The sequence below is a fragment of the Thunnus albacares genome, chromosome 20 (assembly GCF_914725855.1).
Source record: "Thunnus albacares chromosome 20, fThuAlb1.1, whole genome shotgun sequence".
Classification (NCBI taxonomy): domain Eukaryota; kingdom Metazoa; phylum Chordata; class Actinopteri; order Scombriformes; family Scombridae; genus Thunnus; species Thunnus albacares.
The window spans coordinates 23,191,063-23,217,959 of record NC_058125.1 but is presented as its reverse complement, the minus strand read 5'-3'; the positions used below and the strand labels follow the sequence as shown (position 1 = coordinate 23,217,959).

The window sequence follows — 26,897 nt, the reverse complement described above, 5'->3', positions numbered from 1 at the left end:
GAGCATCTTGCAGCCATTATAGAGGAACTGCAGTTTAAGACACTTCTGCACTGGCTGAAGTGTTCATATTTCTGTTTGGTGCAATCCAAAACTACAGGTTGCAGTTTCTGGTTCACATCACATTTTCATTCCCACAACGGATGAGAAAGAATCAAAAGGTCATAAGGTCTAAAAAAAAAAAATCATGTATGGCCTACAGAACAACTGACAGAAACAGGAAGGAGGTGCAATGTCAGGAACAGGTACATCTAATTATGTCTGAGCGAGGGGATTTAATGACAAATCCAATCCAGTGAGACAAATTAAGTGAACAAGGTTGAAGTAGTGAAAAAAAACAGCGAATTAATGCAAAAGCTTTTTCTGTCAGCAGTAAATAGAGGAAAGCTAGGTGGCCATTTCAGTCAATGAACATGGCCCTAAAGAATTAATGCAGCACTTACAGTACTATAAAATACATCAGATAGGCCCCATAGCTTTTAAATACCACCTGATGTTCAGTATTGTTGGGATTTTCTGACATTTCAACAGCATTTTCTTTTAATTTGAAAGAAAAGTGGAATCAGAGAGGATAACTGAAATCACTTTCACACAGTTTTTGCTGGGATTACTCTTTTAAATCACTTTTTTTGAAGGTTGTTGGAAGAAGCTGCTAATAATGATAAATCGGGGAAAATATGGATGAATATTTGTGGTTAACAGTCGGTTGTAACAGCATCTTTCCTTGTTACGTAACAAAATAACCCTTAACTTGCACTACAGGGTCATTTTAACTGTCCTCATAAAACTTACAAACAAAGAGTGATCTGAGGACAGCTTGTCTTTAGTCTGATGTTAAAGGAAGCGGGTGGGTGTCTGAATTTCCTGATGATGAGTGGAAAAGACAGGCAGACCTACAGCAGTAAGACTAACCTCAGCTGAACTGAACATAAATAAATTGAGCTCAAGGAAGAGATACCCAGCTCATGTACATCATAACCACAACCTCATATCCAAGTTTAAACACCCTTTTCATAAGTTTAACCTTGAATAAAGAGTATTCTAGCAGTTTGTAAACAGGATCTGTAATAGAAAATATTCAGTAGCTCCTGATCTGTTCCTACTCTTCAATGACTGTAAGTGACAAAGGCATGCCGTGCGTTTTGTATGCTAATCTTGTATTATAGTTTTGGAGAGCGATATGAATAGGGACTGTCCTCAAGTGAACCTCTGTGAATTGAAAGGTAAGATAAAGCAGCTGCAGGATTCAGGGTTTTAATTCCAGCGTGTAATACATATCTGTGTTTTTATCTGGTCTGCAGGATGGAAACAAAATTGATGGTAGGTTTTTATAGTATCCTGTCCTAAAGAGAGCTCAGATTAAATGAACATCTGGGTTCAAGTCAGGACAGACTGTGCTTTCTATCTGCTCCTTAATCCTGCTGCCACAGCTCATATCAGTCAATACCAAACATCTGGATATGACAAAGTGTTTCAGGGTGTTTGCTCTTTACTAGTCTGGTTGAACTGGACACAGAACTTGAGTGCGGACCAAAACAACTGGTCTGGTCTGAAATGAACTCTGGAGTGATTGGTTTGTGGTGGGAACATGATCCGACCCAACTAGTACACGTACTCTGCAAGTTTGAGCTGAACGGCTCCGGTAGACAGGTGTGCTTTGCATACTGGGATGCAGACAAGCAAATTTAACAGTTGCAAGCAACAAGCTGGAGAATTCATTGAGGTCCGACCTGGACTAGCGCAACGAAGAGCGTTGCATTTGGCCAGAAGACCTTCCTGTGTTCATGCTCTTGAGCTCACCCCTGACACACCTGACTAAGAGCGGAGTGAGCGTTCTTACGTGGCTTGATGCAAAGATGCAAAGAAGCTGAACCAGAGGGAAAGTTTACCAACTGATTTGGACCAGAGCAAAGAAACTATAGGTTTGAAAACACCCTTAGATTATGGAAAGCAAAAGAATTTGAGGGAAGAGACAGAGAAGGTTATTTCACCTTTTTAAAAAATCCAATTGTCATTTTAGACTCCATCTTGTACTGCAATAACTCAATGGGTGTACGTGTGGACAATATGCTGATTGTTGAACTGAAAATGCAGTAAAAAAGAAGAATTAAGTTGGTCTTTACCGTCACCTCTGTGTGATCCACAGCTAAGTCTGATCAGCAAACTTGAGTCCTTGTTTTTAAGCATTTTAGGACATTTAACAGATGATCACATCACTGCAGATAAACTAATTATTCAGCTTCCACCACCACTTGTTGCCAAACGTTTTCCTTCACCACTCACCTCTTGAAGTGGCTAAGCAGGGTCCCGACCAGCTCTCCGATGCGGCTCTCATTGGCGGGCACCATGCCCTGCAGGCACACCACGAGATCCCTGCTGTCCTTGGTGTGGAACACAACCAGCTGGTCCTTCCCGGGGGACACGCTCATTCCCGTCACCTGGGACAGCACGAGAGGGAAGTCACATACAATTAAACAAGGAAACATGAACATAAAGCCAACAGAGAAACACACAAGGCTGCTGAGAAACATCCCGTAACCGTCTGTACTGTAGATAAACACTGAAACGGCACATATACAGACACAGATGCATACCAGTGAATTTGAGTTTATTCATCCAAAAGCACATAAATTCAGTTGTTGCAAATTCATCTGTATATGCAACCTTTTTGTGCCTTTGATTCTGTCTTTATATATATTTCTTATTGCTTTGTATATTCTGTTATTATATCTTTGTCTTTTTATATATATTTATTTACTCTTTTTCTGTAATGGGGCCTCCCAGCAAAAGTATTTCAAATGATTGTACTTGTATAAATGAATTAATTATCTCTCACTTCAACAGGATGTAAAGGCAAGAGACCTGTGGAATTCTACATTTTCAGCAGATCTCTTCAAACCTTCACAATAACAGCTTATACTGAGGTTTTTTTAAGACGAGGTAATGGATGGATTTGGTCTCACCCTGTTGGGAGTCTATACCCAGATAGCACATTTGCTGTGGCCCAGATCTGGCCCACAACCGACACTTTCGGTACTTTCATCCGGCCCACATGCGGCCCCGCGTGGAATGATGGCATTTTGGCGGTCCGCTCCCATTTCCCAGATCTGGGGCCACAAGCAAGCCATATGTCAACCAAGGACAAACCAGATAAACCAGAACTGGCCCACATCCAGAATACACATACCTGAGAGCCCACATTTGATTTGGGATATTTGGGCCATGTTTGCTATTTTACATGTGGGACATTTCAGGCTCTCATCCATTTTGTCGGGGCCAGAAGAAGGCCAGCAGTGCTGCATCATTGCCTGAAGTGGCCCACTTCTGTATGCTATCTGGGTATAAGCCTTGTGGCTCCCAAGATGGCTCCCTCCCTCCCTCCCTCCCTCCCTCTCTTTCTCTCTCTCCTGGAAGGTTGGCACCTCCCTGACGCCCACCTCGGTTTTGTTTGGTTTAGGCTTTGTTCATATCAGATATCATTTTAGGATTATCACCTACAGTTTTCATAGCATTCAACACCATACCCGCCAATACTGATTCTACATATCATGTTTAACTTATTTTGAGTTATCTTTAATAAACTATTTATTTAATTGTTACTGTGTGGACCTCTCTCCTTTTGTTGTGGCCTGAACGAACTGGACATAACAACATTTACAGTATTTTACCATTACTGTGGCTTAATTTTTTACAATTTTAATATGCAAATTGCAAAGAACCAAACAGTTATGTATGTATGTTATGTAAATGATTTTCAGAATAATAGTTCACTGTATTTTCGATGATTGAACTTGAAGTGGTTCACACACTGAACAACAACACAACATTTGTGATAGATACAGAACATATACACTAAACTGATGCAATACGTAAAGAATGTAGGATTTACTGTTAAGACTTTATTATCTTACTATTATCTATAGTTACAGTAACACAATAAATATAATTTCAAATACTTATGTGTAAGTTGCACATTTTATTTACAGCAAGAAAAAGGTCAGTATCTGGTGTGTATCAGCGTATTGGACGTCTCCCACTTAAGACTTAAATCAACACATGAGTAGTAAAGATTTATCAATCCCAAAGGAGTATTTTAATTTTTTAAGTCCTCAAAACTACATACCGACGAGGAGCAGCAGAGCTAAAAGAGGAAACCCAGTTTTGCAGTTGGATTTTTTTTAGCTTTACAGGTGTTCAAAGCAAACGCAACAGGAGGAAAACAATATCTTCACTGGTAAACACATCACAGGAGGAGGAGGAGCTCAGCCTTACGTCTCATTAACTCCCCCATTTCTTTCTCTTTCATCCCTGTTTTCACTTTTGTGGAATTATCTCTATTCCTTTTTTTTGCCAACCTCTCCTTTGTCTTTCCCTCCCTCAAGTTTTTTAGCCATTTATTTCTCTCTTAATCTGTCTTTCCAAGCTGAACTGAGGCGGCGCATGTTGAGGAAACAGCCTCAGGGCAGCCAGTCAGGCACATTAATATCTTCTCAGTAATGTGAGCGCAATGCTGAGACAAATTCTCCATGAAGGGAGGACAGACAGAGACAGGTTGCTACCGGCGGCTAAACAACCAGCTAGCCCGTTTAGCTCCAACATGACGCCTGTGACTTCAGAAACAAACACTTCACGTAATCACGACGAATTAAAGCCTATAGCCATGCCTCTCTGTCTAGCAATCCACCCGTAGTTAATTACATGGAGCCGATTGCATTTACATTTATATTAAAGGCTTAATTGATTGGAACGACAGTCGGTGTTCTAATGAGTTGGGTAATGATACATTCTGATTCGTTTCCTTGTCTCATTTTTAGTCTTGATTTAACCAATCAGTATCACGCGGAGTATGAAATCTGCGAGAGCCATTTATCTGCCATCTGCTCAATTGTTCGTCGACCCACAAAAATCTGAAAAAAACTTTGGGATGAGGACACATTTCATTATTGCATTACAACATTTGGTCTAGACAAAGAATGGTGGCTGCATTATGAAATGGTTGGGTTGCTCTTCTTTGTTGGTAAATAAGATGCTACTAGATAAATTATACGGCCAAACGTATCCGTACTGTGGACGTACTTTTGGCCTGTGGTCTTCTTTGTGGTTTGGGTGCCTCAGTTCCAATTACGGGAAATCTTAATGCTAAAGAATATGATTATATTTTAAACAATTGCATGCTTAAACAACTTCCTGTTTCAACATGACAATGCCTCAGCGCATAAAGCATAAAGGTCCATAAAGAAATGGTTTTCCCAGTTTGGTGTCGAAGAACTTCAACCCCATCCAACAACTTTAGGATGAACTGGAACGCCGACTGTGTGCCGGGTCTTAAAGCCCAACTAGAGCTGAAACAATGAGTCGAGTAATAGATAAGATGATTGACTATTTGGTCATTTATTAATCATGAAAGTAATTTTTCAAGCGTAATATGTGACAGCAAACTGAGTATCTGTTGGTTTTGGACAAATGATCAATCAATTAATCAAGAAAATAATTGTGAGCTTCATGTTTTGAAAACAGCGTTTTCTGTATCAGTTTGGTTTATTCCAGTTGTTTGGTTTTTTGTTTGTCAGTACTCTGCCAGTATTTTGACGAAGGCGGTTGCAAAGCTTTAAATTCACCGTTTGGTTCACGTGTCTCACAGTTCGATCTACGACCATTGTTTTGGATTGCCGACCAAAGATTGCACCACATTTCTCTCACAAATGTCAACCTTCGTCTGATACAACAACAAAGAAAACAGTGTATAAGGGCCCTTTTGACACTACTAAATATGTTTTGGGGGAAATTATACAACACACTGCATCATTACATATTTAAAATGGACATTTCCATTTCTAAAAAACTCCTTTTGTATCTTATCCAGGCCCTTTATGCAGACCAGTAGTTCAGCATCTGGCTAAAGTAGCAGGATTTCATTTCTTTTTCTTGTTCTACACTCAAAATGCCACCTTCTCAAATACATCCATACACGTTTGAGCCCGAATCCAATCTGAAATATGTGAGTGGACAACACAAACAACCCAAGGAACAACCTGAGCAACGAAGGCTAAAGAATAGGTAAGGAGGAAATAGAGGTAACATTGTAAATGGAGCATTCAGAACAGACTGAAGCCCTGGCTTTTCACTGCCAGGGAGCATTTTTACATACGTTAGCCTCAAATTTTGGAACATTGACACTATTTAACATAGACATCCAACATTATAACAGTATATAAATGAACAGAAAAGCATGTGACACACCACATCGCTTGTGAGGGGCGACCTTTCTTCTTTGCATTTATAACCACCACACCAGTGAGTATATTTTAGTGCCTGTACCGTACAAAGTGGACAGTACACTGATCCACTCTGTTCCACCGTTGTCATGAGGACATAATTTGAACAGCAGGTTCACCCAGTCTGTTCTTATGGGAGGAACGTATTGGTTATATAACACATCTCGACAGTCGTACAAAGAGTGTAGGGTGGGGGCTCTGTGATTAAATGAATATAATATAATAAACTAAGCTCTGCTGTCTTTCATGTCGTGAGGCTGTGAGGGCATCACTGAGACAGACGGCTCCTGCTAGCTGATTCTGAGATGTGTGAAATGTATTAAGACATATACAATTTATACTTGATCATCTTCTCATCCTGATCTGATGCGTTGATAGATTTGAGAGCTACTTACAGAAAGCAGCCATTTCTTTTGATCAATGCTTTGTATTCTTTCTGCCACCTGGTTAAAAATAACACGACACAGCTGCACGTTTATTTGAGTTCATAAACAAAGTCTATATGTTCACACCACAGCTGTAGGGGTTGGTAGGTTAGAGAGAGAGAAAAAAAAGACTGAAATGAAGGGATCAACAGGTAGATTTTAAAAAAAATAAATAAAAAAAACAGAGGAGAGAAAGCTTTAGGAGAACGTGAGCCGGAGGGATCACAAATAATCCTCGCTGGGAAAATAGGAGGAAAAGAGCGCACATACAGCAGGCCCATTTGTGCACATGCCTGAGCGACACCAGACATCAGCTGATCTGCCCTGCCGCTCGGTATCCATGACAACACTGTCTCCTGGGAAGTTGGCATGACAACAACAGGAAGGGAGAAGCAGCAGCAGCAGCGGCGGCGGCAGCGAGAGGGGAAAGACAGCACTAGATAGGGAGGAGAGGAGGGGGGGGGGGGTTAGGTGGGGGATAGAGAAGGGGGAGGAAGAGGTAGGAATAAAATGACAAAAAAAAAGATGGGTAATGGGAATGTGAAAAGGAAAGGAAAGCTAGTAAAAAGCAGTGAGATGAGTCACTGATGCAGAGTGGATACTTCACCATTTCTTCAACAGTATTTGTTTTATTCAACGAGAGATAAAGTGTAATGATCTCACTTTTGCAGCACAGGCATTAATTGGCATATAAATCCTTTGGCAGACAGTTGTTGGCTCCTCACTAGCACTGGCCATCTATCAGCCCCGGCTATTCCCCCCTTTTGCTGCCCTGCAGGAGCAGCAGTAAATACACAGTGCAGGGCAGCCAAGGGGATGCTGTGGTGTTAGCCTATCAGTGCTAATCAACAGTGAGCTAACTGCTTTCCCCTCTGTTTGACCTGCTCCGATCGATAGCTCAGCGTCACGCTCCTGTGGCTCTCAGCCTACAGTACATCTCTATCTTTATCTCTTCCTCTTCACCTGTCATTCTCTCTGCACCTCTTCTCACCCGGCCTTTGCACTTTTTCACCTTGACCAATTCAGTCACCCTTAAAGCTTGACATTTACTGCCTATAAAGGTCCGGTGTTAAGTATAAAGCAGGACAGCTGTTTTAATCAGTGATGCAGTAATGACTAAAAAGACCAAAATACATGAGGAATTGATTCTAACAAGCATTAGCCATTTAAAAATAATAACAAACAAACAACATATAAAAGAAAGAAGTAATAGGAGTGCTGCTGGTGTCCCTCAAATCACTGGTGCTCATTGAAGGGAATAATATTGAAGAAGGTTCAGGTCCAGGCACTCAAGGTAGGTTTGAAAAATAAAAGGCTTTCATTTAAGTGGGCTTCAGTAATTAAAAAACACACCAACCCACGTCAGCTTGTGTCTTCTTTTTCAAACTTTCAAAACCATTTTTTGGTCATAATTCTTCCGCTCTTCAAACAATATACTTGTGATCTTGAACCAATGGGCTTAGGGCTGAGTAGACAGGGTAGGAAAGGATTGAGATATGGACAAAAACGTTGGCTGCGTCCAAAACTCCATATTAACACGCTATTTAGTATGCTAATACAGTATAAGTATGTCCAAAACCTTAGTATGAAACCAGTAGTACATGAAGTGCATACTATTTCTGGGGAAATATTACAGTATGCAAGCACTGGACACTATGCTGGCATAAATATCCCACAATGCAATGCAGTAGTGACAACAACAACAATAACATAATAGACATAGTGCACAGTGACCAAGGCAGCTCTGGCTACATGTCAATAACGCTTCAATACAAGTAAGGTTTCACTTTTCAAGGCGTAAAATATTTTTTAGATTAGTTCAGACTTTATGGTTGGCACAGGTTACCATGGTTACCCGTCTCCAACCGGCAAGGAGGCTCTCAGGAAGTGATGTGATAATTACAGATCAGTGCGTCCGAACAAATCGATTCACACAAAAGTACATTGAACGATAGTACACATACTGAGTATGTAGTGCGTAGGATGCGGAAACAGAGATTGTTGGCTTTAAATCTTTTCACAGAATTTGATTATATTATGAAAAATATAAAATATTCTCATCTTTTAAAAGCTCAGGACAAACAGGGATCTATGGGGGTCAAGATTATTTATTGATATTTATTAATTAAGATTTATTTTCTTTTAGAAAGCTTTAAAATGCATCTATATACACTGTATCTGACTGTTGTTTTGTTATATTTTACAGTATTGTCTTTTACGGGTACTTGTGAGACATGTAACTATGGTATTAAAAGGTGCTATTGAAATAAAGTTTACTTAATTACTCATGTGATTGTCAAAGAATCTCATGAAAAGACCAAAAAACCAACAATGTGTGAGTTTGTCTCTCTGTACGTTATGACTCCTCTGTCCTGTCTCGGGCTCATTTGTTTCATATTGGGGACGTAAATCTTGAAAAACTGGTCACAAATATATAGTGTCATTTTATAAAAAGGGTTCAGTAGTTTCCTAAAACAGCTGGGCACTGTAGCTTTTAGCAGACGTTACTCAAACAGGAGTAAAAAGTGCATTAATCAGGGACTATTTTCAGCAGCGGATTAATACACTCTTGTTTTACTGAGTATTTCTGGCAGCAGGTCAACGTATGTGGGATTGAACTAAAATAAATGGTGATGACAAACATGTCACCCACTGACACGGTGTGGCTCATCGATGTGCTTTTAATAGTTTTTAGATATATCAGGCTTTGGATACACAAACAATACATGTTAGGAAATATTTGTTTATTTTGGTCTTTTCGTTGGATTTGCCGAAAATAATTAAAAAAAAATTCGGAACATCTCCAGCATTATCCTGTAAGAATAAAACTTAATCTCTGTGTTAACATGTATTCATAGCTCTCAGCGTGTGTGCCGCGCTAATCTTGTGTCACTGTCGATGTGCGAAAGCTGCAAACCATACTGTGCACCCCCTTGTCCTGGTGCAACACTGATGGCTCGCCATATGTCTCGTGTATAGGACTGAGCCTCATCTATCAACTCAGAGTGTGTGTGTGTGTGTGATAGAGAGCAAGAGAGAGAGAGAGAGAGAGAGAGACTATCTCTAAATGAACAATAACTAAAAATCTCCTTAACTTCCTGCTGCTCTCTCTCCGCCGCCATCTGTCTCAACCTCAATCTCCTCATTTCACTTCCAGATGCAGCGATACAGGCTTTGGGTGTCCATCTCCGAGCTCTCTAATTCCTTCCTGTCACCTTTTCGGATTGAACGCTGCGGGTGTCTTGTCACACTTGTCATTGCCCACAGGCCTCATATCTCACTCATTTCACCAGACGACGGGAGCGTATCCGCGCCTCGCAGATTAATGTATTACACCTTCACTTCCTGTCTCATTTTAACGTCACCTCAAAAGGTCAGCGGTCCAAATAATTCAGGTTATTTGGAGCAGTAGCGGTATTTTTTTACATAATAGAGGAGACGGCTGAATTTGAAACATGATGGGTTTGTTTACATGTTCATCAAAATGTTGCCGTCTTTTCTGTATTGGTTTTCTTGCAGGTAACACACAAAGTTCACAAAGTTCTTGCACTCCGGAGAATCTTGCAGGCATGTTCGTCACATCATCAACTATGTAATGTTTCCAGATGGCGCTAAGTTTGTTTACATTCACTGACCTTAATTTTCATGGCGGGAGCTACTCTTGACAACCTGTGATTGGTGTTTTTTTTTTTTTTTTTGCCAGGCTATGTTTTACATTTACATATATATAGCAGCGGTGCCCTTTGCCTGTATGAACATCTCCCGATGAAGGTCTGACAACCGAAATGTCGTTAATAAATTGAGTAAAAGTGGTCGACAGCATGCAGGACTTTTCGGTCCTTTCATGTTTTTATATTCTTAAAAAACGGAGACTCGGCTGTCCGCTCAACTACATCTGTATGAGTCTCTTGTAGTTCTGTCTGTCTCTAAATTTGGGATTTAGACCCTGAAAGTGAGGACGTTTTTCCTCAATAAGAGAGCTAGCGTTATGTTAAAGGTTAGAATTAGGTTACGGTGAGGAATAATGTGTTTTACTTCTTATTGCTTCTCTTGGATGTTTTGAGCTTCACTTGGTGCAGAATGATGTATGTAGCAGAGTATGACAGTAGAAGACTGTTTTCACATTCATCTGCGGAGAAGTGGAAAGTTTCTCTCTGTGCTCATCTTAAATCTGAGAACTAGTTTGGAGCGTGTGTGTGTATGAGTGTGTGTGTGTGTGTGATATGGAAACTTGAAACTTTAATGGACTTTTTAGTGAAGTAGGAGACGTCCTGTGTCAAGTAGTTAAAGTTTTGAAACGAAAAAGAATATTTGCATATTTACAGATTCTGGATTTTTTTCAGTGAAGGGAGAAGGAGTAGATATCATTTAAGGTTCAAAAGTATCGAAACACAAACGTATATGTGTGTCTCAGTATTATTATTATTATTATTATTATTATTATTATTATTATTTTTAACCAGGTCACAAAAAAGGTCAAAAATAAAATGTATATGAGGAGAAAGAAAGAGCAAAAGAAAAGAAATTCACCCTTAACTGCAACTGTTTTTTCAGTGCTCATGAAAAAAAAAAGGCATTAAGTCAACACAAACACGCACAAACACACACACACACACACACACAGACACACAAACACACACAGGCCACTTTTACCATGGAAACAGCCTCATGTGCTGTGTGCATGTAGCAGCCTTTAGAAAGGACCTATCACAGTGTGAATATGAATTAAAACCAGCCAATTGTAGAGCTGAATGAGAGTTTTGCATATTGACATGTTGCCATGTTGATAACAGGCTGGTGTGAAATCAGAGATAATACACCATCACCTCTGCCACAGCTGCAGGAGGACAGTCAGATTCCCTCCCTGCTGTGTGTGTTTCACATACAGCAGGATATACAGTACCGATCAAACTCACCACTGGAAGTGCATGAATATTACAGCTATTACAGCTGTTATGAAACCTCTCATCTAAAATCTTTTAAGAGCTGAGGATTGTCTCTTTTAAAAAAACAACATGTAGCGCTCTGTAACTTCTGTAAATACATGGAAATTTGAGCTAATGAACAGCATGAGAAGAATGTTAAACATAATCCTGTCGCTGCACTCGGTCTTCAATAATTAAACTCTGGAGCTCATCTATTTTATTCCATTGGCTCTGACAGCACTCATTTTCTGATATACAGCATGGTCTCTGTATAATGAGGTAGCCACTGTAATTACACTTGGCCAGCTGTAGTATAGTCCAAATCAAACCCGTTAATTAGAATAGAGTTGAAATGACTTCTGCTCATCTGTACATCTATCTCTCGCTGGTTTAGAATTAATCTCTGACTGTCTTTTATGATATGAATCCTCTCGGCCTCTCAGGTCATTTAGTAGTGATCTTGTACTATATATGTTCCCAAGAAGAAGAAGAGGGTGTTTAGTTACTCTACTTCCACATGATATAAGAGAAAACCCTTTAAATCCATGTGAAATGCATTAAATGACACATCACACACTTAAATCTTGCATTTATTTCTCTGTTTTTCATCTTTTTTTCAATTTAAAACAATGTTTTCTATCCTTTTGATTTGTGTTTTGATGTTATCAGTGCATTATGTAAAGAACCTTGAACTGCTTTAGTGTATGAAATGTGCCTCATGTATAAATATGCCTTGCCTGAATAAACAGCAGCTTAAAAGGCATCATCATGATGAGTCTTTTCTCTTAATGTCTCTTCTGTAGTTTAACGAGGGGCTGAGATATAAAAGCTCACAGATCTGTTTTGCGTTCATAGATTTCGATGTGAAATTCACGTCAGGCTTTTGACACCTTGTTATCGTGCTGTTCTGTGATGTATGACAATTCATTTCGAGGCTGTTCCGAGTGTATAACATGTGATTCAATTCAATCAAAAAAGCAATAAACCGTTCTAAATCTGAACACATTGATTAACTACACGAGGAGCGTTTTGTGAATTTGCATCTAAAAGATCTCAGCTTCTATTAGGCTGATATATGAGATCTTGTCTGCACTAAAATGCTATTTCCTGAGTGTCTAATGAGTCGTCCTGTTTTTTTTTTAAATTAGAGCTAAAACAATTTATGGATGAGTCAATTAACAGAAAATTAAGCGGCAACTATTTTGATAATGGATTCATCGTTTTAGTTGCATTTTCTAGCCAAACATTCACTAATTCCAGCTTCGTAATTGTGAGTATTTTCTGCTTTTGGTCTCTGTCTATTAACTGATAACTGAATATATTTGGGTTTTTGATTGTTGGACGAACAAAACAAGACTATTTTTTGACATTTTATAAAGCGATTAATCAAGAAAATAATCTGCAGACTAACTGATATCGTTAGCCGCAGCTCTACTTGTAATAAAGGAGGCTGTAAAAGAAGTGGTATTGTAACAGGGAGTGTCATACGTTGTAGAGGGGGATGCTCTTCATGGGTTTGTACTGCTTCAGGGGGTCCATCTTGTACAGGTGGCGGTCAGTGATGAGCACAGCCCGGTCCTCTGCCTTGTGGAAACGGTTGATCTGAGAAACACACAGCTCCTCATTAGTCACCCCGCAGGGTACACACACACACACATATATACACATATACACACCTAAAACACCCTGCAGGGAGATGATGCGAAACAGAAGCAGTTAGGTTTATTTGTTGGTACAGACAGACACATGTTGTGGGTGTTACGGTGCATGTGGTTAGAAGTGGATGAGTGCTCTTAAAGTACCTTGCGCACGTTGCAGGAGAATAAAACTCTCATGAATTTGTCCTTCCGCTGCAGCTCGCTGGAGACCAGTGTGAACGATGAAGCTGTGTCAGGGCTGTCTCGCTTCTATAGGACACACAAAAGACACCCCCCCCCCACCAGAAACCAGTTAAAAAGACTCGTTTCAAACAAATTCAAAAAGACACGATGTTGGCTTTTATCAAGTTGAGATTCAGTCTTTGAAAAAGAGTTCTCACCTTGAACATACTGTCTAAGGCAGGACAATAAACCCTTAACTTATTGAATTACTGACATTACTCATTCACTGAATGAATTCATATATAGTGAAACTGTGAGTAGCTACAACTTACAAAGACATCCAACGTGTTCAGTCCAGAATAACTAACTGGATTTACTGAATTAATAGTATTAGTATTAGTTTTTGGAGAGATAACAGTGCCAGCGAGATAAGAGATAATATTTTTGTTTTGCTGTATTGATCATATATGATGTGTAATACTGTCTGCATCCTTTGTCTTTCTTTCTTTCATTCTATCACTATGTTTAGTTGAAGCCACACATATCGCTGTACTCTTCCTCCGCCCACGCTGCCATCCCACCTACTCACCAGGTAGTTTCCTTCCCAGGCTCTTTGTAGCCCCAAGTCGGCCCTCTGGCCCTTCAGGGCCTCCAGGCTGGCTACTTTGGCCCTCACCTGCAGGGCCTCCTCTGGAGAGAGTCCTTTGATCAGTGTCCATGCCCACCACCTGGAGGTAAACACACACACACAAAGAGCAAACTAAGAGCAGAGGAAAATCGACTTTCTCCATCGGGGAAACCACACAAGACCTTGATTGTTGGATTAGTGGGGTGCAACAGCAGGACTGCGGCAGACCCCCGCTGTACTGTACTTATTAGCCCTTCACTCACAGATCCTGACAGCCAACATCATTCTCTAGGAAGGCTATTTTCCTTTGCTTTTTTTTTTGGTGACATACAACAAAGATCCCCCAACTGGGAATCAAACTGTGGACGCTGCGGTTGGTATACGGTATGTGCCTGAACCATTAGGCCACCAGGGAGCCTTAGAGAGGCCATTGTCTTACTGTGCTTGGCTTAAAATAGAAAAAAAAAGCAAACAAACAGATGTCGGGATGAAAGGCAGTGATGAGTCTTTGATGGAGGAAGAAAAATCAATACTCGGTGTGTGCCAAAGGCAGAAGGAAAAATGTGTAAGTTGCTTCAAATAGGACTCATCTGGATGTAAAATTACTCTCGGGGCCATGCAGTTGTGGTCGACTCCACTTTTATTGCAGCCAATTTAGGAAAGTGATTTTCCTCAAAAGACAGCAATTTAAGAATCTTTTATATTGAAACTCATCCTCTGTCTCTGATGTAAATGGCAGAACTGGGACCATACTGTAGTATCCATTGTTGAACATTTAAAAGCAGTTTTACTTTATATTTTTCAACAGCGAACTGAGCCAAAACCTTCTCCGTAATAGGACCTACTTGGCACAAATATAAGCAGCCTGTTGTGCTTGTTTATCTGGAGCAGATACACAGTAGTGACATTTAGAGATAAAAGGTGTTATTTTGTCTGAGTACCTGTTGTAGATGCTCCTGAGTGCCTCTTCAAACTTGCGCAGGACTTTGGGGGGTGTGGGCCACTTCACATGTCTGCCGTAGTCCTTCATGGATCGGACGTTTTTGAAGCGACGGTTGACCTCGCGGATGTAGGACTTGACCTTGTAGCGTCGGTAAGCCCGCAGGATGACGAGGGCCGCTCGCATCCGCCGGTATCGCATCCTGGCTATGGTTCCCCTCCACACCTGTATGATGAAAATCCATGAAAACGTAGAAAACACAATCAGCACTTTAACATGTTTGCTGCACAGATGGTACTCCAGTGGTTTGTTTTGCAATCCATAAAATTGGAAGGCTGACAAGATAAAAATGGTTAAAAAAATGGTCTAATTGAAGAAACAGAGGCCAAAATATCCTGATTTCCAGTCAGTAACAAACAGCATCTTTCCATTAGACCCTCCCTGCCAAGTAACTGTCTATGTCTCTCAAACTCCAGTTGGCTCCGAGCTCAAACTGAGATTACCCGTGATGACATCATCAGGGTTTATTTTTTCAGACTTGACAAAGCTCCTCCAGAGCGTGACACAACTGTTCTCACTGAAGTCTTTAAGGGTCTAAAATCTTGGAGTAGATCTGAAACAGACCAGTAGAAATGTACCTAAACCTGGCGTGCATAAATAATTTAAAACAAAAAGCGACCTGAAGACAGTCTGATCCGAAATAGACCTGCGGAAAACGGACCTGAAGATCCAACACTGGCAGCAGCACGATGCTCCACCAAATAACTACAACTTAAATTCACACCCTCATGATGCACCACATGGTCACAGCGAGTCCACTTGGATCTACATACTGACACACAGACCCCGCTGCAATAAAACGGGACCCTACCAGACTGAACATAATTTGGATCGTGCCCAATTTAGGTCTTGGGTCGACTCAAGGAGACAAACTGACCCTTATGTGTAAAATCAGTTAAGTGCCCCTTTAAATACAGGAGGAACTTTACTAATGCATAAAGGATGAAGGAGAAATTTAGAACGGCTGTGTCTAGATTTTATTTATTTAGTAGAATATCCGCCACTCACCGGGCTATTTTTAGGTTTTATGCACCGGTGGTAAAAAGCTGACCATAAAGAGACACAGACTCATGAAGAGTGATAGCATGGAACGTATTTATTTGTTATACTGTAATGCTTGCAATGTTTGAACAGCTTGGACTACAATAGAGGCTAAAATAAGAAGCCCTAAGCCCGCCTGTAACCAAACATAGGTTGAGTGGCTATCAGACCCTCTAAAACATGAATAATAGATGCAAGTGGGACCCCAGGGAGCCATAACTCCTGATCCGCCCTCGCTAAAATCACCACCATATGCTCCCCTTTTACTGTATTCTCCCTCTCTCCCCCTCCCTCTCTCTCTCTCCTTCTCTCTCACACACTTTCCCAATTATTTACACACATACTCGACAACATTATAACTAAATAATCAGTAACAGAGTGCATTTACTGTCACAATTTCAAAAGGTAATACTGCAGACTGCACTTGAGGCTCCTGGATATAATCTAACTGTAATGCACAGTAATCACGGGGATCATGAATATTTAATCTTTCAAAGTGTGGGGGTGGCCGACGGCAAAGAACAGGATTTTCTTGCATTTGCATATTAAAACTGTGGAGGAGGCAGTTTTCACCTGATGAGACCGGCGGTGTAATAATTGGGAGGAAGAGGAAGATAAGTCATGCAACACTGGAATACGACATGGCGAGATGATAACCTCTTAACCATATCAGCTGCAAATATATGTGTTTTAGCTGTACTTTGACATCATTTCTCTAATGTGAAATGTCACTTTTGAACTAAAAGAATGTCCGCAACGCTGAACCGGAAAAAGCCGACGGCCTTCTAAAGAAGCTGAATCACGCCCAGATCAATGACAGAAGGCCAGTCAGCCGTCTAATCGCCAGCCAAGTCGGCCTCGTCACACAGCCTTTCTCAGAAAAGGAGGGTTTAATTTGGGGTTGTGTAAGCCCTGACGTTACATAATCATGTCCAGTGCGTCCAGTAATCTGAGATCAGAGCTATCAGCCTGAAAAGTTAAGAAGTCTGTACTCAGGATGTCGACTGATACGGCCTAAAGCCCGCCGGTCTGCGTCTTAAATCTCTGATTCTTCAAATATTGTGTGTATTATATGTGTCTGTGATGCATTTTTACATCTCTATGCAAAAGCAAACATCATCTATTAAAAAAAGGGTACAAAAATAACTCCTCTAATCCTGTTACTATAAGTCTCCGATGGTGCTTCTCTGGCAAAATGGTAGTTGACCTTATCCTCCGTTTCCTCCATGCTGCACTGTCTCTAATACATAATGTATGAGAGCGAGAAAAAAGAGGAGCGACTACATATTCATCACTAATCGACCTCTGAGATGACTCCTCCACATGCTCAGGGTGACGGCGGTGGGAGGAATGAACGGGGGTTTCACTGACTGCTCTGACTGTACTTACGTTCATTTAAATTCAGAGTGTTACAGTAAATTAGGCAGACTTTTGACTTTTGAGAGCAGGCATCGGGTCAAACCATGGGGTGGAAGTTATACTATGAGTGTTTTTAAGCAGGAGTTTGAACCTGCAAAAGCGAGTAAATAAATATTATTTAGGGATATCTGTCTACATGTTTGATCTCCATCTGACATTCATAAAACTACTTTATTCAATTTCCGACATGTGCAGCATTTTATTGTGACAATTTGTACCAGGATTTTCTTTACAAAGTCATTTCCTGTTTATGCTGATGAATCAGACAAAAGTGGACGATTTCATTTCATATAAACAAAACCTTCACCGAAAAAAAGCCGTTTGTTCAGGAAGTCGGTTCTTGTCAGAATACAGGAAATAAAATATAATCCATTTTCCACTTTGCTGACCAGACGTTTTCAATTATGGATCGTGACTCGGAAGGAAGGAGGAAGAACAGGGTCATCGTAGGTGCTTTGAGGGTGACGTGACTTAAGGTGGAACTGCGGCTTCGAGGCAGCAGGAAGTGATTTATAGTTCGGCGTCACCCGCTGACAGCAGCGACTCGGCATTAGACGGATGTGTCATACGTTATCTGGCTGTACTGTGCTTTGATATATAATACACCCTGCGGTAATTATGTAATATATAACAACGATGGGTTTGCCTTGCCTCATTACTGAATATGAGACTATTGCTGTGCAATCAATAGCTGAAGTGATTGTGTTTACATTCTTTCATTCACCGTGACGGTCAGCAGCGATCGCTTTGAGCAGAAGGGGATTTACTTGAATTCTGTTACTGAAAATTAGAAGATTAGTGAGCCTTTTCTTCAACTCGCTTAATGTCGTCTTCGCTGTCAACATCTGACACCAGCGACAGAAACTTGTTCTCGAAACTCATCTTGCTGAGCAGGCCGAGCTGACCAATCACAGTTCTTGCTGCCTCTATTGTATGAAGCCTCAAAATTTTGTTTCTACTGACAAGTAATACAAGGAACAGAATCACCAATATTGATATCGATCTACGCTTTCTTTTTACTATTAAAAGCAGCCGATGCATCTCTTAATACATTTTCACTACTTTTTTAAAAACATGCATGTTAAAACACAAGAATGGTAAATAATAAAAAGGTTTATTGTGTGAATTCTATGAACTAATAACTAACTAATATTCATGTGAACATAAAGTTATCTTTTCTAAACATTGCTACTTAAAACACTTCATATTGGTGATATCTAGGCCTGCAGCTAAGGATTATTTTCATTATTGATTAATCTGTGGATTAGATGTTTGGTCTATAAAATATCAGAAAATTATGAAAAATGTCAATCATTGTTTCCTAAAGCCAGGAAGTAGCCTTGTCCAGACAAACAGTCCACAACCGAAAGATATTCTGTTTACTATCATAGAAGATCATCTGTATGCATTCATGTAACATCAATGCATGTCACTAACTTTCTCACAGGAAGCCCTGGGTTCCAGGCCGAGCCTTCGCGGTCCTTCACAGACCTGTTGGCATCCTTCCCTGGCTGTTGCTGCTGCTGTTGTCGTTGTTGTTATGATTGTTGTTATTCTGTCCCCCCCCCCCCACCCCTTTCCCTCTTTCTTTCTCTCTCTCAACCCAACCGGTCAAAGCAGATGGCCGCCCACCAAGATCCGGGTTCTGCTTCAGGTTTCTACCCGTTAAAAGGGGAGTTTTTCCTTACTGCTGTCGCCAAGTGCTGCTCATGGGGGAATTGTTGGGTCTCTGTAAATTAAAGAGTAAAGTCTTGACCTGCTCTATGTGAAAAGTGCCTTGAGATGACTTTTGTTGTGATTTGGCGCTATATAAATAAAAATTGATTGATTGAAGACTAAAAAAAAAACAAAAAAATATTCACACATTTAAGAAGCAGGAACTGGGAACCTAGGAATTTTAGCTTTTGTCAATCTTCCATCAATTAACCCAATTAATCAACTAATTGTTGTAGCTCTAGGTGTATTAATACTTCAAGTATTGATCCCCCCATAAACACCCGACATGTAGTTACAGTTTTTGTTGTATGAACAGGTCACACAAGCGAAAAGCTGCAAAATATAGACTATCATAGGAAAGCACTTGCTCATCTAAGTGTTCACAAAGGCCATTTCATTTTTTCTGCCTGGCTGCTCTGCATGTCAAATACCCTGATTTGCCAAAAAGCTGCTTGTCTAGACGGCGTCTGTCTGCGATCTGTGAAAATATAATGACACATCGTCCAAATTCAACATTTAGCGGATTATATCTGAACCTCTATAATTCACTTTTTTTTTTTCCTTTATTCATTCTACAATAATCCATCAGCATATAAACCACTCCCCTATCCAACACACACGTACAGTGTCTCACCCCATATGTGCTCAGAAGATACACCAAGTATCAAAGCAGAGCAGCCAAAATGGGTTTTCAGCGAGAGCTCAGTCTCAATGTTGCCTGCATAATATCCACATGGTGCACGAGCCTCTGCCAGATCAACAACTGTGTTTATTTAAGCTACAAATCACTAATTAAATTGTCGGGTTGGAGGTGAGAAAATAGCAGGGGGGGGGGGGGGGGGGGGGGGGGGGGGGGGGAGACCATAAAGCAACAATGAATCAGATAACTGCAGACATAAACTATCTCCACTGTCTTTGGAGGCTCATTAAGGTGTGTGACAGGTGGAAAGCGGAGAGAGAGGGTAGAGTTATGATGCCACCCACCCACCCGTACACACACACACACACACACACGCACACACACAAACACCGTAAACACATTTTCTGCACCTCAAAACAGCAAAGGAAGCAGACCGGCCTGCGACGACGCTGGAGAGCTGATGAAGATGACACTCGTGGGGACGGCGGATAAATCAGGCCAATAACAAGGCCCCTGACGGTCTGCCCCCCTTATACTCCAGGCCAATAAAGCCATCTGATCATCCTTTTAGAGACTCTGCCATCGTGGTGCCTGCCCTCATCACGCTCTGGGGCCTTGGATTTACGAGCTCATCAAAGCCAGATTGGGGATCTTTCGTCACAACAAAGCAGGACGGATTGCTGGAGGTTTTTTTTTTTATTCGGGAGGAGGGGCCGGCTGGTTTAATATGCTTTCTGAGTAAAAACATTCACAAATCAGCAGAATGACTGGTGAGATGTTGAGCATGAAGACAGGATCCATTACTGGCTACTGAGTATCTTTAATCTAAAAATATCGGGATTGCCGCTCTAATAAAAGGCTGTTAACTGAACTGCAGTGTTGGCGATTTAAAAAGGTTCAATCCAAAACACACAAACAACTGTGTGCCTTGCTGTCACCTAAAGGGGGGGGGGGGGGGGGGGGGAGCCCAGATTCCAACATGGAAAGACAGATAGGCTAGTCTGCACCATTGACACACTTGACTGCAATCTGCTGCTGAACGCCTGAGTTTCCACGTCCTCTGGGGATATCGAGCTGGTTTTCCAGTGACGTGCTCGATACACGCGGTGGGGCGGAGGGAGGTGGAATCAAGGGTGTGTGACACAATTTAGTGAGGCTGCAACGTGCTCTGACCACGGGGCTGTCACACGGAGACATCGGGCCAAGGCACAGGTCAGCAGTCATTACCATAAATCAATAAAGTGCTCCGGTGAGCGGCGCACACCCACCAGTAACGCTAACGCCGTGATGTCATTAAAGCGAGTCCACATTCCTTCAATCATCCCAGCAGTATGTCATTTTACATTTTTTGCTGTGGGCTAATTCACTCAAACGATGTGAAACAAATGTGTTCAAACTGATCTTGAACAATACGATCTAATTAGAAAGGACAGTATTGAAGATCAGATTGAACGGCTCTGGACGGTCCATCCATCAATTAAATGGGACGGGCCAAATAAATTGGCAGAAAATTGCCCGTGGTCAGCAGTATGAGCTTCAAATAACACACGTTATTCCAACATGTTTGAAGGACACGCAATAAAATCAACTTATTAAAGAACTACTGTATTGATTACACTGAACCATCCATCCGCTAATGACAAATGTAAATATTTCTAACACTAAATGACTCCAATGAGTTACTAGTTGATTTGTTTTTCTTTTGTTTTTTTTTTAAATTATAGTTTTCTTGAGCTGAAACAATTAGTTGGATTTTCAACATGAATTTAATGAAGCTATTTTGTTAATGAGTTGATCATTTAAGTACTTTTTCAAGCAAACAACAGCATTTGTTGGTTTCAGCTTCTTAAAAATAATAATTAGATGCTTTTTCTCGTCTTAGATTATAATAAATAATAAAAATCTTTTGGTTTTGGACTGTTGGTCGGACAGAAATAAGCTGTTTGTTATTTTGTCGTCTAGAAAATAGGTTTTTTTTCACAATTTTCTGACAATTTACAGACTAAATGACTAATTTGGTATTTCAGAAAATGACCTTTAATCAATAATCATTAGTTGCCCCCCCATCACTTCTTTGTAGCTGATATATTTCTGTGAGGTTGTTTGTTGTTTTATTTTTCAGGTGGGAAGTGGAATTAAAATATATATTAAAAAAAAAATCTGTTTACTTTGGCTCTGAGCCACTCGTTGCCATGGAGATGGTCCAGAGTTAGTTTTTATACCTGCTTGTTTACTGTGGGATATTTTTAGGCTAATGGATCAAAAGAAAGAGCAACATTAGTCGATTTTATAGTCTTTATATAATTGTTCTGATTTTTTTTCTTTGAAAATCATAAGGAACGGCTGCAGGGTCAAGATAATACGCACTAAATACAAAATATACCGAGGGCTTTTGAATTAAGCTTAGAACACGATATAACAAAGGAGAATATGGAAGTTTCTGCAACACAGCTCTCTCTATAAAAACTGAAGAAACATTTCCTTTCTTGAAAATCCAGCACTATGACTGTAACAAAAAAAAAAAAAAGAAGTGAAACTGTCCTCCTTTGATCTGCTTCAGTGTTCTCATCCATTGAAGTTACAGCTTCTAACTAGGTGCCGGGCTTTGGATGATAACTAAAACACTTTGCAGGTTCAGGGGGGATCAGAAGGATTAGAGATCATGTTCCTGCTGAGGTCTAGCAGGAGACAGATCAGTTCTGGACATTTAAGCAGAGGCAGGAGGCGGTGCTAGGCCCTGCAATAAGTAGCCTGCTATTCACAAGAGAGCTGCACAGAACGAGCACCAGATTACTCTTTTCATGTCTCCCAAAACAAGATTTCAGTTCTTATTACTGCACGATTTATTGCCTCAAGACACGACTTTACCCACTGGGAAACAATACAAAATAATAAAATAAGGTTTCTTTATCCTTTAAAAGACATTTGTATTTAGCTCCTGCTCAGACAACCCCCCCCCTCCCCCCTGTGGCCACACTGTGAGAGCTGACTACTCAAGACATAACGCTCTCCACATCTGATAAACCTACTGTTACACAGAGACTATGTAAAGCTTTGGAAAGCAATTAAGGGCTGCGGCTCAGAATACACGAGGGGAGTCTCTATTCTCGTTGCTCTGACAAGCGTCGACAGTTACTGTGATGTGGATGGCTGAGCTTGAATTGATGAAATATTCATTTTAACACAGAGGGAAGGTGGGGGAGGCCTATGTTTAATTTATAACATCTGTATTTATGTCGGACTGTGTGCTTTCTTTTTTTTTTGGGGGGGGGGGGGGGTAATTTCTTAAAGTGGTAATGATTGGATTGCTCTGAACCAGGTAGAGAATTGAACGTTGTCGATGCACGATTGTGCGCGGGAAGATGTGGAGCAATCACCGGTAATGCACCAGGGCCTGATTGCTATAAATTTCAGGCCGAGGTGGATTGAGTGGATATAAAGAACGTATCTCAACGAGAGCTGAGATGAGGTGAGCCTGAAGAGAAGGTTTGAAGGATGGAGACAACCCGCAAGATTAAATGGAGCTGTAAAGCAGCCCTCCTCCTCCTCCTCCTCCTCTATCCCATCCTCTCTTGCAGCTACCCCCCCCCCCCTCCTCAAAGGAAGAGACATTATGGTGATTTAAAGGGGTAAAGTGAGAGGGGCAGCTACAGAAAAACACAACGCTCACCCAATTTGGACAGCTCAACCTGACCGCGGACTGTTTCATGTGGCAAACGGAGGGACAAGAAGTGTGTCTGAGCCTCAGCAATAGCCTGACAGCCCTGGCACTGTGGTCCCGACTGGCATAAGGCAGTGTGGTGTGCCAGGTGCTGATAAGGGGATTGCTTGGCGCAGCAGATCAGACTCAGGCTGGGATGTTTGTTTGAGTAACAGCATGATAGATACAGGAGTCAATTCTGCTGTCACACCACTATTTGATCCTGTGTATCAGTGCGTGCGTGTAGCATGTGTGTGTGTGCGTGTGTGTGTGTGAAGCGCAGGCTCATTACCACATACCGCATGCCTAACCTTAACATTGACAGAGGGCACGATTAAATAAGCCTGCTCCGACATCTCCGCCGCGCTGTGATGTTTGTTTTGGTGGAAAAGCTGCAACACCTCTGGGCTTTCCCTTCATTATCAAAAGCCTGCTTATCCTGGGAGATACAAGATAGGGTCTTCCTGAGGGAGAAGTGGAAGGAACGCTCATCTGGCACGTCTGTGGGAAGAGCCCGCGAAGGGTCACGAGGATCGATATAAAAGGTCAACCAATCAATCGTCTGCAGGAGTTAATTTGGCCGGAGAACCTCCGAGAGCTCGGAGATACTCCTCGAGAAAGGTAGAGCGAGATGGTGTGGAGGAATCTGCTCGCATTATTCTAAAACGTTTAAGTGTCAATCTTTCCGCTCCGTTCACATGGCAACCAGGTGTACGCTACAGCTTCACCTGCCCAAGTGATGTATGCAGAGTGATGCATGCACACTTTTTCTACACGCTTACACCGACAGTGTTGACAGACTGTTGAGCTGCCTGCCTGCCTGCCTGTCAGTCAGTCAGTCAAAGAAATGGCATTTGGAAGCATCCAGGCGATTTGCACAGCGTGTCCTTAATTTGACAGCCAGTCAGAGCAATACAGCACACTCACAAACCAATCTATCAAAGTAACAAAGTTTTTCCTCGCGTACTGATCCGACACATGTCAGCGAATGCACCATAATCACACCGAGATACTGGCGTTCTCAGCTGAACCTGTCATCACAACCGCTGACACGTGATACTTACCAACTACTGAATTCAGAGACGCAGTGATCAATATTCATAGCAGATCAGTTGAAGGAATAACTAATATACTGGTCAAACAGAAACAATGGTCTATATAAAAAGACAGAACATGCTGCTAAAGCCAAACAAACACAAGATTTAGTCAGAAAAAAATAAAAGTAATGAGTCAACACCGATACATAATGGATGCAGCGGCTTCCGTACAGGGAATGATGGGCCGTTAAGTGGTTTAAATGTTAATTATATGCAACTGTATGTCTGTCATAGTCATAGTGTTCATCCCTCCAGAAGAGTTCAGAGACTTTTAGAATCAATGACGAGGAGTAGTGAAGCTGTTCTGGAGGCTCGTGGAGGTTTAACACCTTACAAAAGGCACTTTATGTTGGTTTTTACTTTTTTTATAATAATTTTTTGGGGGGGATTTTGCCTTTATTTGAGAGAGACAGCAGAGATACAGGCAAGAAAGGTGAAAACTAGGAACACTGGGGTTATATTTTGGATGCATCTTAACCAGGATATTGGATTTTTTGCCGATATCCGATATGCCAATATTTCCAACTCATTGTGGCCGATTGCTGATGCTGATACCGATATAAGCACATATTTTTTTCCAGCTGGCTGAGGAGACTATTATGCATGCAAGTATAGACTGTACTAAGTATGATCAAGAAAGACAATATATGAAGGAAGAATTTAGGAAGACTGGACTTCAGGAGCTCAGCGTTAAAACTTTAATGAACCTGCCAAGTGGGTGGAGCAGTAGAGTTTTCTTTGGGTTTATTAGACAGACGGGATTAATGTGTAGGATTTAATCTCTGGTCCACACTCCGGAGCAGAAGGTGGCGGTAATGCACTTAATACACTGGTTGCCAACCGCCGTTATAGAGCAAGCTGCTTCTTCCCACCTTAACCTGAATAACAAACTGGGGCTCGGTGCTCCGGTTGGATCCACATGGAGAGCCGGGGCTAACGTTAGCTGAGAGGCTAGCGGAGCGTTAGCAGCAGCATCCCTAATCTTAACCACTACACCACCAGTCAGACTGGTTTTTACTTTAATATTATATTCATAAAATGCAACAAAGAAGATTTTGCTAATAAAGGCCCACGTCAAGATAATTTAAGACCTGCATTGTTCACTCAGTGGCCTGAACGCTCATCTTAAATCTATAATAATAATAATCATAGCCCTATCGTTTTTTGTAGCTTTCTATTATGATCCAATCACTTACGTTTACTTTAAAAAAAAAAAACATCTTAAACAAAGACTGTTAACACTTACCTTTTGAAATCTTTCTGTTTTTCTACACAGCTTATAAACTAAAAAGATGAACAAACAGCCAGACAACAAATTTTCCAATTTCATTCCTTTCATTCGATCAACCAATTTGTGCCTTGCTGAGCATTTTTTTTTTTTAACATTTAGTTCCTACGGAGGTTGAGTGCGCTTATTGTAAGTCACTTTGGATAAAAGCATCCGCAAAATCTATTAAATATAATAAATATATCAAAAAGTAATTGATTTATTCATAGTGAGATCTAGAATAACACAGATAATCAGCATATACACTGCTGTACATCAACGTTGGCTCTCTAGACACAGCTGGCTCACTAGTCATGCAACAATGCCACATAATGCACTTTTAACAGCTTAAAAATGAGCTAATTATCTATTCCAACAGTTTTTACAGCCCATTGACACTGGAAACAGCAAATGGTTATATTGGAGTGGTAAGCTTTATGACCAGAAAACCACATTTGGTTTAAAGACAATGACAAAGACAAATCTATAAAGAAAAACGGTATCAAACCAGATACAAAAAGCTTCTGATTTACTGCCCAAAACTCTGAAACATCTTCAATTATAAATCTGAGATCCACTAATCCAATGTCATAATGGGTGAAAACTCAGCTGAAGAGAAGAGGCAGAGACGTTCACCCTAAGACACAGAGAATGACGCTAATAATGATTCATCAGCTCCAAAAATACCTCAGCACTTGTATAACTTGTATAAAATAATTTGAGTGGAAACTGTTTTTCTGGTCTCCGAGGTTTGTCATATGCAGAACAATGGCTGCTGAGTTTCAATGAGAACACGACTTGGGCAACTAATCGAGGGTAATCACAATGACAGATGTTCATCAAAAACACTCCATCATTTTCATCAAATACTGAAAATGATATTCGTTTATTTCGTTCATCAGTTTAAATTGGAGGCAAAAGTGGGGAAATGAAAAAGATTATTAAAA

General features: G+C 40.9%; 1 protein-coding gene across 1 annotated transcript in view; it reads right to left on the bottom strand.

Moving 5' to 3' along the window:
- myo1d (myosin 1D) overlaps window positions 1-26,897 on the bottom strand; it is a 111,288-nt gene that overhangs the window by 27,890 nt on the left and 56,501 nt on the right. Inside the window, exons 17-21 of the mRNA XM_044337466.1 lie at window positions 15,012-15,235; window positions 14,032-14,170; window positions 13,425-13,529; window positions 13,111-13,224; window positions 2,281-2,435 (exon numbers count right to left, since the gene is read on the bottom strand). Of these exons, the coding sequence (XP_044193401.1) occupies window positions 2,281-2,435; window positions 13,111-13,224; window positions 13,425-13,529; window positions 14,032-14,170; window positions 15,012-15,235 (737 nt within the window). The remainder of the gene's footprint in view (window positions 1-2,280; window positions 2,436-13,110; window positions 13,225-13,424; window positions 13,530-14,031; window positions 14,171-15,011; window positions 15,236-26,897) is intronic.